Genomic DNA, 11,350 nt, shown 5'->3' on the forward strand with positions numbered 1-11,350 from the left:
GACACGCGCCATCTTTGATGCATATTAAAGGTGAAATGTTATGGTAAAGAAAACAAACTTAGTTTTACCCCTCACTTCTTAAACATTTTTGACCAAAGAACCATTTTTGTCTGTTTTTAAAGACCACCCATTAACATCCACATACCTCACAAGGGGAAACCTTGATCTTGTTCACCTGTCTGCTCTTTGATGGATATAAACACAAAATCATCTACCTCAGATGGTCTCCTAAAGACAACCTGCAGCTTCCACAGTAATGTTGCAAAGTCTAGATCATGAGGAAATCCCTTCTAAAATCTATTCTAAACCTTTTATGTTTAAGTTTTATCATCGCATCCATTCCTCTATCCTCCCCAGGAAATAAAAAAAAAAATATTTGAGTCCTGATACAATACCAATCACCCTATATTTATGAAACACTTATGATGTACAATTTAAAAAAAATTAAGACATTGACCTTGCTGGACCAGAAAGCTACAACTATTGTCCAGAATTTCCATATTTTCCTGCCCTTATACCTTGTGTCTGCCCTTGACCTGAATAATCCTGATCTTTCTGGAGATGGCCACAATGTAAGGCAGAGACAAATGGAAGAGAACACATCAGACACAGGCAGTTCCCTGAGCTAGATATTTGGCAGCCAGAAGAGCAACAGCAAGGTGGACAACCTTGACTAGGCAGGTTGCACATGGGGGCTGTCTACCCCCTGACATGGACAGCTTAGGCTTCCTTTGCCAACACCTTCCCGAAAAGGAATGTCATTTTTTTTAAATCCTGCTTTGAGTCATCTTATAGTAAAACACATGCATCAAAAAATGCTTACCTAGTCATCAACAGCTATATCTAAAGAGGAGGGTGAATTGTATTAGGAATCATATAGAAGATCATTAAGTAGCCTGCTATTAGCTCTGAGCTTTCTGGAAGCCAAGCGACAATGGAGTCATGGTGTTTCAAGACTCTGCCTGTTAATACACATAGCCTCTGTTAGTGAAGATGATAGCCCGCCCCTCCTTTACTCTCTCACCTTTCCCTTCTTTTTCTTATAGTTTGATTTGATTTAATACATTTAATGTGGTTGCTTCCATCCCTTTTCTAACATATTTGATATAAAGAAGACACTTCATAACCAACAGGAAATTTGAGGAGCCATTAATGTTTATCTTGTAGCCATGGAAAGGTCTCTGGGTTGGATTTGAACTCACAAACTCTCACAGGTAAATGCCACAGATCCTATTAACCAGGTTATTGCAGCAAGCTAAAAGGTCTTTGGGGTTTTTTGCCAACATCGTCCCCCATGAAATTCTGGAAATCTTTTCCCTTGTCTTGTCTTTTTTGTTCTTCCTTGTAGTCTACACCACTGACCTTATTTCAAAAAAAAAAAAAAAAAAACAGTTGTTGGATGGATGAACTAAAGATGTCTTCAATCTAACCTTCTAACGAAGGTTAGATTGTTTTGTCTCAAGAAGGTGAGAGGCAGAGAGCTACAATTTCTAAGATGCCTGGTTTGACTGCCTGAGTCTGGTCCCCAGGCAGATTAGGACAAGGTTTTGGCCAAATGAAATTGCCAATTCTCTTTTAAAAAGAGGGTGTGTGTGGGGGGGTGAGGGACTAGCACATTGCTCATTAGAACATTCTGCACTTGCCTGTGCAATCTTTTTGCCACCCTGCAATTTCCTGTTGGTTATAAATGAAACCTTTCTAGCTGTTAATGCAGCCTGTGAATTGAAAAAAAAAAGCATGTAATTAATCATAGGAGTTGGGGGGATTCACTAAGCCTGAGTTATAGGGGAGAAGCTGGACAAGGCACTAGGACCTAGAAGGCATCTATCCACCCTGGCAGGAATTTCTTGCTTGGAGCTCAGACAACAAAGGCATAGAGAGATTGGTTTTCTTTCTCTCAGCATCTCCACCCAACCAGCAGAAAACCGGTGAGTGGGGCTTTCCAGTGATTTTCAGGCAGAATGTAACAGATGCCAAGCGGTAAAAGCACAAGGCAAAGGGCTCGCTCTAGCTCTCTCTCTTTCTCTCCTTCTCCTTTTTTTTTTTTCTTCTTAAATTTTATTTTGCCTTATTCTATCGGATTTTTTCCTCAGCCTCTACCTGGGATTTTCCTTTGGAAAAGTGAGTTCGATGTTCATTTGTTTTCACTGTGATGTTGATTTAGAATAATACCACCCGTGATTCTAAAGCAAAGCCAAGTGTTACTGGCATGCCCGGGGAAATGCTTGCTACTTGTCTTGAGGAGGTGGGGTCTCTCACCACTGCAGGTTGTCTGACAGAGACAATGCTGAGCTCAGCACAGGTCATGGTGACATTGGAAGAAAAGGGGGATCAAGCCTGGCAAACCTCCTAGGCACCAGTCCTCCTTTATCTCCTGTCCTCCTGGTCCCTTGCAAATATCTTGATGTGGCAGTGTGTAGCAGCTGAGCCCTGCTTGCTCTGTGAGTCCTTTTATCCCCATCTGTGAGATGCATGTTAATAGTTGGGTTCCTAGGCTGTGGTCACTACCTTTGCTAATGCTCGAGGCTTCTGTTGTGTTTGGTTTCATGTTTGGATTTCTCTCCCTTTTTCTCTGATTCTTTCTCCCTTTCTCTGTTTCTCTCTCGCCCTTTCTCTCTCTCTCTCTTTCTTTCTTTTTTCTTTCTTTCTCTCTCTCTCTCTTTCTGGCTCAGCAGAAGGGGATAAAGCAAATCTGACAAATGACCATCTTTTGCCTCAGCTAAAGCACCTGGGCAATAGGCAAGTTTGGAGGTGAATTGCTTCCTTGAGGGGCAAATGCCCCATCGGTCAGCGTAGAAAACCAGAACAATGAAAGGTGTGCTTGTTTCGAAAGGTCCCATATGCTTCCCAGGGACTCACTTGGGAATCTTTCAACGATTGAATTATTCCATTAAGAGGTGCGGCTGCCTTGTTGGGGAGGGATAGAACACATGTTAAAAAAAAAATTAAAAAGAAAGGAAAGGATTTTGTGACCAAATGGTACCAGGGAGAAAGCAGAGCTAATAACTTCTTAAATAACTGATTTTTCTAATCCTTTTTTTTCCCCATCTTATTTCTTATGAATGTTGGATAGCTGCCCCAGCTTGGTGGGGAAAGGGTTCGATGAATAGTACAAAGACACCAGCTATTCCCTGGAGGCTGTCCCTTTAAAGGAGAATCCTGGTTTATTCTGGGGGGTCGGGTGGGGAGGGATGCACACATTAGAGTAGGCAAGGGGGTTTGGAATAAAAGAAAAACCTCCCCTTCCGTAGTCCTTTTACTGAGGCACAAAGATTGCTTCCTAAACTGGAGATGTGAACGTCAGCCAGCGCCTTCTATTCTCTTCAAGGGGATTTTGTCGGGCTATGGATTCATTTACAACTGTTAGTCATGTGGGCATGTGTGAGGAAACAGATGCCAGTTTTAATGTATTTAGCCCGAAGTTACAATTTGATAGGAGCCACTGTCAATAAGTCCCAGGATTTCAAGCGATTTCAAAATCCCTCCCTCTCCCCTGTTTGGAACAGCGCCCAGAGTGCCTCCCTCCCTATCTCTCACCCCAACCCCCCACCACAGCAGCACCCCCCAGCCCCTCCTTCTTGTCTATTAAGATCAATATTCCTGCAGGTCAGGGGCAAGCAGCAGATGGGTCACGGGCTTTTTTCAACCAGTTCTTTTTACAAGCAGCAGATTGCAAAATTGGATCTGGCTAATATTTGAATTCTCCCCCTCTTCCCCTTTTTCCTTGCCTCTTTTCACCCCCCTTTGTCCAACACTCAGGTGTCTGAGGTTCCACCGAAATATGGAACTTGATTTTGGACATTTTGATGAAAGAGATAAGACATCCAGGAACATGCGAGGCTCACGAATGAATGGGCTGCCCAGCCCCACTCACAGTGCCCATTGTAGCTTCTACCGAACCAGAACCTTGCAGGCGCTGAGCAATGAGAAGAAAGCCAAGAAGGTACGTTTCTACCGCAATGGGGACCGCTACTTCAAGGGGATTGTGTACGCTGTGTCCTCTGACCGTTTTCGCAGCTTTGACGCTTTGCTGGCTGACCTGACTCGATCTCTGTCTGACAACATCAACCTGCCTCAGGGAGTGCGTTACATTTACACCATTGATGGATCCAGGAAGATCGGAAGCATGGATGAACTGGAGGAAGGTAAAACAAGGGTGGTGGCTTTTGGTGGGGGGTGGGGGTGGCATCCTTGGCCATGCTGACATTTCTTGGAGTGCGCTGAAAAAACGGGGATAGATTTGTCAGAACGCCAAGTTGATGCTGCTACTGCTGAGTCTGTAGGCATTGACAGGGCCATTAGCCATTAGCCTTCCCAGCCTTCGGTCTCTGCTGGCATTGGATAGTGGATGGTGGTAACAATGCATTGTGCTTCTCTGTCGGGGTACAAAGGGAAATCTGAATTGTGTCATTTACTCTAGATCTTGCTCATAATTAATTCTAAGTAGCATTATTGAGGCAGACCACGACTCATTAGGGCTGTAAAAGGAGGAAGGAACCTCGGCTGGGTTCACAGAAAGATAGCCAAATATCCTTTGGACTGCTGAGAGGCTATTTGCACATTGCAACACATGGAAACCTGCCTCCTAAAAACAGGACTTCTTGGTCACATTCACAAAGGATTATACTTTTAGGTAAGTGGTCACTGCTCAGCTGTCGCTTCTAAAAAGCCCACTCTGGGGTGTGTCCCTGAGGCTGAGGTCATTGAGAGAAATACCAAAGAAAGCAGGAGGTATGTCTGGTATTTTAATAAAGACTCTTTCTATTAGAATAGGAACTGACTCACTGTACCTAAATTCCTTTCAAGCGTCTCTAGACTTTGGTTTTACAATTGAATGTTATGACAAGGTTGCTGAGAACTTAGAAATGAGAGAAGTCTCTGCTCTTACCAGAGCCTGCTCACTCACAACACCTTTTTTTTTTTTTTTTTGGTGGTTATTTAGAAAATATTTAGATCTTGGGACACGTGCTTAATATTTTACTTCTTCGAGTCTTTCATATTGTGGATGCCTCCCTATGCCCGCTTTTAAATGGCTGTAACATGTAAGCAACTGATCATGCAAATAACCCTCCCCAGACCTCTCTCCGACTCTCTAGCCCTCCCTCCTCCCCCACCCCTTGCTTCCATTCCCCGGCACAGGTGAGCTTAGAGCAGGCAGATCTCTTGGGAAACCAAATTATGAAACAGCCAACAGGGAATAGGAATCAGCACATTAAATGACTTGGTGTGGGAATACCCCGCCTCCTCTTCTCTGCTTCTAGGTTTCTTGTGCTCTCAGACAAAGGAGCGTGAGGGCTTCCGTTGCACGAGACCATGTTCTTACACATAGCTGCTGTTTCTCAAGTCAGGTCAAGTGATTTGGGGCCAGTTACTTCTGGCCCTACAGCTACTGGATCTGGGTCTCAGGATTCGAGTCTGAGGTTTTGCCACATAGCTGACCTTGAAAAACATTGCTGAGAAGACTTAGACCATGTGGACAGTGTGCTGGATGGCCAGGCAGAGGTTAATCCTAGGATTTTTCTGCACATCCAAGGATTGACTATCCTAGCCCTTGCCTTGAAGGAGAGTCAGGGCAAACTGGGAGAACTCAGAGTGAGGTTAAGGGAGCTGTCCAACATAGTATTGATAGGGTATGTGTATTGTTACCGTGAGATCCATATCTCGGGTGAATTTGAGGGGTGTCTCTGTAATAATTGTCACAAAGCACTTTGAATCACCCAGTGTGTCCTCATTTTCCCTAGCTGTGATTTTTTAAAGACCATGACAGATGCCAGGGCAGAATTCTGAACCCAGGGACATTGTATTCAGAGTAGGAATTAGAATGTTCTTGTGTCTGATATATGAGAAGTATCATGCACACATCTCCCCCCACAAATCCATTTTTTTAAACATACCTTGCTCAGGGACAAGTCCTTGATACTGCTTTTTCTTCCTGGATGTGTGTGTGTGTGTGTGTGTGTGTGTGTGTGTGTGTGTTGTGATAATCTCAGTTCAGTATAGATAATAAATGTAATTTTGAAGACTGCACCATTTCTTCTGACACTTTGGAGTCCTGCTACATTGGATTCCTCCCTTGGATGCATGGTAGTACATCCTGGGTTATATAGAATGTAAATAAGGTTCAGTTGGATTTATTCATATAGCATTTACAACCACAAGCTGTAGTGGCACTCAACCCCCTCCCAATCCTGAGTACTGCCCATGCAGTCAAGGAAATTCTGAGGTATCCCTAGGCTAGTGTTGAGAAATGTGACCCATTTTCCCACTGTTGCAGAGTCAGATGGGAAAGGGTACTTGGATAAGCAAGATAAAGAGGGAAGGGTCGTTTCTCTCCTGTTTTGTCCTTTCGAACTTCCCTTCTAGGAAGTGGAGGAGAAAAGTCCCTCGCCTTGTTCACCATTGGAAGAGGTTGAATGAAAGATTAAAGACATTCATACACACTGCTCCCCAAGAGACTTCACACTAGAAAAGTTTGGAAAGATTCCTGATGAAAAGTCTGAGTTAGTTGGTTCAGTCATAGAGGCAGAAGGTTATCACAGGAAAAGAAATCCTTGGAATCAAATTGTCAATCCAAGATCTGCCACTTGCTAGCTCATGTGATTTTGGGGAAACCATTTAGACTCCTCGAGCCTCAGTTTTTCATCTGTAAAGTGGAAATAACTAATTGAGTATTAAATAAGACTATGAGCATGAAGTGTACTATTATTCCTGGCATAGAGTAACACTCAGTAAAGGGTATCTATGACTGTTGAGTTGTCCTTGTTTATAGCTTGCTAACGACATGACCATAGGTCTGTCCTTTTCATCACTGTGAATAACCTTCTCTTTTTCAAAACAGCATTTTTGAAGAAAACAACCATTTTAAGGTATAATTTGTGTAACATAAAAATCACCCATTTAAGTGTACAATTCAATGATTTTTAGAAAATTTACCAAGTGGTACAACTATCATTGTAATCTAATTTTAGATCATTTTATTCACCCAGATTTTACCAATTAGCTGTCACTGCCCATTTCCCTCATTGTCTCCAACCCTAGGCAATAACCTACCTATTTTATGTCTCTATAGATTTGCCTATTATGGACATTTTATATAAACTGAATTATACATCATGTGGTCTTTTGTGATTGGTTTCCTTCCCTTAGAAAAATGTTTTCAAGGGTTATCTGTGTTGTGCCTTGTATCAGCACTTTTTCCCCTTTTATGGAGGAATAACATTCCATTGCATGTATAGGCCACATCTTGTGTCCCTGTTGTAATACTCTTATATGTAGAAAGAGATTAGTAACACCTGCCTTCATTATCTATCAGGGTGGTTGAGAGGATATAATGAGAAATAGATAGAAAAACATACTGACAAGGTAAAACTATAGCTACAAGGTATTGTTACGATAACTACATTGTAACTATAGCTACAAGGTATTGTTGTTAGTGATGTAAAAAAAAAAAAGTAATGATGATGCTAGTGAAGGGTTGGAATGGCCAGAGGTTCCCAAACCTGGCTTCCTTTCACAAACTTTCAGAGACTTGGAAAAATACCAATTCCTGGGTCACACCCCAGATCTACTGAATCAAAATCTCCAGGGTTAGGGCTCCCAAATCTGTCTTTTTATAAATGTTCCCAGATGATTCTTATGAGCACTTAAACTTGAGAAATACTGGATTAGGTGATCTTGAGGTTCCTTTCAGATAACTACAGTGGTAGGAGTTCCTAGGAGTACAGAAGGCCTTGTTTTTGTTTTGCTTTTTTGTTTTCTAGATCTTAAAGGAATGATGGAGCATAGAACATACTGTTTTCAAATGGCCACTTTGTTAAATATTTAGACTAAAATAAAATGAAATAAAAAACAATGGGTTAATAATCACTCTGGCCTGTGATACTCCTTGTCTAATACCTCTAGTCTACTGTCTGTTAGATACTGAAAGTCAAAAGGGGAAAGTTTGGGGCCCAAATCAGGTTATTTACATCAGCTTTTCCACAGCTCCTTGGGTACACAAAGAGTCAGTGAAGCCATGAAGGCTGTGATCATATATGTATTAGTCATATTCCCAGTGGGTCAATGAATGAAACCCACCAGTGACTTTCCCTTTTGTGTTGCTTAGTCTTCCATCTCTAAGTCATTCTCCTTCCTTTCCTGACCAATTCTTTCCCCAGTTCCTTGTTTGTGAGTACCCATATCAATCTTAGGGGTACTGTTTTGAGCATTATTACATGGACCATGGGACAGAATATTTCCAACTGGGACTGTCTTGTTGGAAAATCTGAGTTGAATGGTGACACTAGTTATGATCCAGTTCCTTTGCCATATCTCATTTGAAAAGAGATGAGATGAGATGAAACCACCCTCCCACTAATTTATCCTTTAGCTACTAAAGCAGGCACATCGCCAAGGAGAAGGATTTAAAGATACCTGGGAGAGAGACACATCATTAATAGATATGAGGATACAATAAAGTATCATTTAATATTTTCCTTCTTGAGTGAGGAAACCCTGGCAAAGAGGAGGAAGCCCAGTCAGAAGTGTTTCTGCACTGAGGAAACATGAATGCATTAAATGTTTTTGAAAATGGGGTCTACTGAAAGTGAATGGAGGTAGACATTAGATCATCTTGAGCCCACAGCTTGCTCCCTTCCTGCACTTTCAGCTGTACTTCCATGACTTCATTTCCTTACCCCCTCATCCTGAAGCAGATTGTCAGTTCTAGCCAATTGTCGCCTTGCTTGCCTCTGAAGCTAGCTTGCTTTCTAGGCTTTCTATGGGTGGGAAGTGGCCCTTGGATGCTGTGGCAGGATGGGAATCCAGCTCCAAGTGCCAGGGAGCTGGGCGTGTAGGAAGCATGGAGCTCTGGCAGCAGACATTGCAGATGTTTGCAAAATCAGAACAAGGAGGCCTTGGTCTAGAGAAGGAGTGCCTTTGATGTCTTTCTAGTAGTAGAAGTGGAGAGTCCTCAGTAGTAGACACCTATTTCTTTAACATTTAATGACCGTAATAACTTTACCTTCTACTGCCTTCTGGGGTTGGAAAAGAGAAGAAAATTCCTTCTTATAGACCTTTAGGGCTGGAAGGGGACTGAGATGTCACTTAGTGTAATACCTTCAATTTGATGATGGAAAAGCTGGGACTCAGATATTAAGTGATTTCCCTGAGGTCACATTGCTCATAAAGACCTGATTGGGACCAGAATTCAGGTCTGTCTGATTCCCCAAGATGCTGCCCTCAACTGCCATAAATATCCCGCCCTCTGGTAGGGGCTGCTTGATTACAGGGCAGGCTATGCATGTGTGAGGACAGGGGTCATGTGGGAAATCTCTGCCCCTTCCCCTTAATTTTGCTGTGAACCTAGAATGGCCCTAAAAAAAATAAAGTCTTACAAAATATCCTGCCCTCAGTGTGCATCGGCAGTGGCAGCAAGTGGCTTCTCTGGGGTTAACCATTGAGCTCCTGGGTATGGCATTTTCAGCAACCAGACACTTCCTTTTAACCAGAAGGAAATCCTTATCTTTAAGGCCTGGGCAGTGGTCATACTATGTAACCATCATAGCTCAGTTCCAAGATGGCTGCCTTTGCTTCTTTCTCTTTTCTTTCCTTGGGCTTTTGCTCCTCCTCTTTTAATTTCCTTTCTCTCAGCCCCTTCTTCCTCCTTTCCTCCTTGCTCTTTCTTTCTTGTTCTCTCTCCATTCCTTCAGATTAGGGGTTTAATGATAACGAGAGGTGGGTCTTATCAAGTGCTTACCGTGCACCAGGCTCTGGGATCAGCACTTGCTAGCCACCATCTGATTTGGGCCTCGCTCCCACCTTGTGAGGTAGGTACTGTTATTATCATTCCCACTTTGCAGACTAGCAACTGAAGCCAGGGGAAGTTAGGTAATTTGCCCAAGGACACACAACTGTGTATTGGAGACCCCATTCCTACTGACATCACATCAGCTGTTCTTTTTCCATTATTCCATATTGGGGCCAAAAGGAGAGAATGGAGAGACTAAAATGTACTGTTGGAAGGACTGCAACATAGATTTGGCTGAGAGCTGGGCCTTCCGGAAAGTTCCTGGTGCCATATGATACTATAGCTGTCTGCCATCATGTTCATTTTCATCTGGGGGTGGTTAATCATACTCATAGTTCAGAGGCTTAAGAGGTTTAAGAGATGGGAGCAAAATACGTCCGGAGTCCCAATAGGGCTACACAGCTGACTCTCTAGAGGAGACTGTAGATGAGTGAAATCATAAATATATAGCCTCACACATTTCTACACTACCAGTTGTCAGAGTCTTAAAGTACTTGACAAGTTATGGAAAACATCTGACTCAAAGGCACTGGCCTCTTGGAAGGTACCTGTGAATCTGGTGGCATGCTAATGTGAGGGGCCATTTCTAGGGTGTAGGGGATATTGGCTGTGAATAGATGGAATTTAAAGGCCCCCTTCACCCTTTTAAGTCACAAACTAAAGACCCTAGCCTCTAATCACTTGGGTTAGGTTGGATTAGCCAGCAAGGGAGCCAGAGAAATTAGGGTTTCTTTTGGCTGAGTTCTTTGACTACTCCATCCCAGAGGGGTGTGTGTGTCTGTGTGTGTGCGTGCACGCGCATGTGCACCAAGTGGGAGAGGATGCCCATGTTCACCTATAAACCATCCCTTGATCCTGTCAAGACAGAAGACTAATAGCCTCTGGGACTCAGGGCAGTGTTGGAAGCCCCTCACCCTTCCCCTTCACACATACACATAAATGTCCACAAAAGTGCCCTAGAGAATCTGACTGAATCTTCTCTCCTCACTAACTGAGAAATTTATTAATTAACACAACTTAAAGGATTTGGTGCTACAGCAAAGCAATCGATATTTGCAAAAGGAGTAAATTATCAACCCAGTGCTTCTGAATGTCCCTGTGTGGTTCTCCTGCTGAGACCAAAGGAAGAGCCATCAGATTATAATTGTATTTAATGCTTTCTTTGCCCTGGCCAGGGTTCACTTACTTATTTATTTAGAGTTATTACTGATGAGTTAAGCCTGATTAACTCACACTAGTTTTCTGCAGCTCAACCTCTGGATGAACTTTTGTATACCTTGAGGCTAATGTGTTTTACGAAACATTTTCCAATACTCTCTCTCCCCCAGGCTGAGCCTACCTCTCTTCCTCTTTTCTCTAGCTTCTAGTTCCAGGTGTCTAATCCCCCGCTCCTGCCCCTTGCCTCTGGCCCCTGTGTTTCTTCCGCTGTATTAGTCATTTCCTCCAGCCCAAGGTAAATGTGAAAATTATACTAGATTCCTCCAATCCATAAATCTGGCTGTATAATGTATTCTCACATCTCCACCTCATTACTTGTGGCAGTCAAGGGTGAGCCCTGGTGAA

At 43.0% G+C, this 11,350-nt stretch overlaps 1 protein-coding gene across 3 annotated transcripts in view; it reads left to right on the top strand.

Annotated features, from left to right (window-relative positions):
- The first annotated feature begins 3,780 nt into the window (after positions 1–3,780).
- Positions 3,781–11,350, top strand: part of DCX (doublecortin) — a 107,002-nt gene continuing 99,432 nt past the window's right edge. For all 3 annotated transcript variants that reach the window (XR_009401442.1, XM_059386352.1, XM_059386353.1), the window contains exon 1: positions 3,781–4,145. Coding sequence is in view for 2 of the 3 variants with exons in the window: in XM_059386352.1 (XP_059242335.1) it covers positions 3,782–4,145 (364 nt within the window). In the remaining variant the exon portion in view is untranslated. The remainder of the gene's footprint in view (positions 4,146–11,350) is intronic.

The sequence above is a fragment of the Mustela nigripes genome, chromosome X (assembly GCF_022355385.1).
Source record: "Mustela nigripes isolate SB6536 chromosome X, MUSNIG.SB6536, whole genome shotgun sequence".
NCBI classification, from domain to species: Eukaryota; Metazoa; Chordata; class Mammalia; order Carnivora; family Mustelidae; genus Mustela; species Mustela nigripes.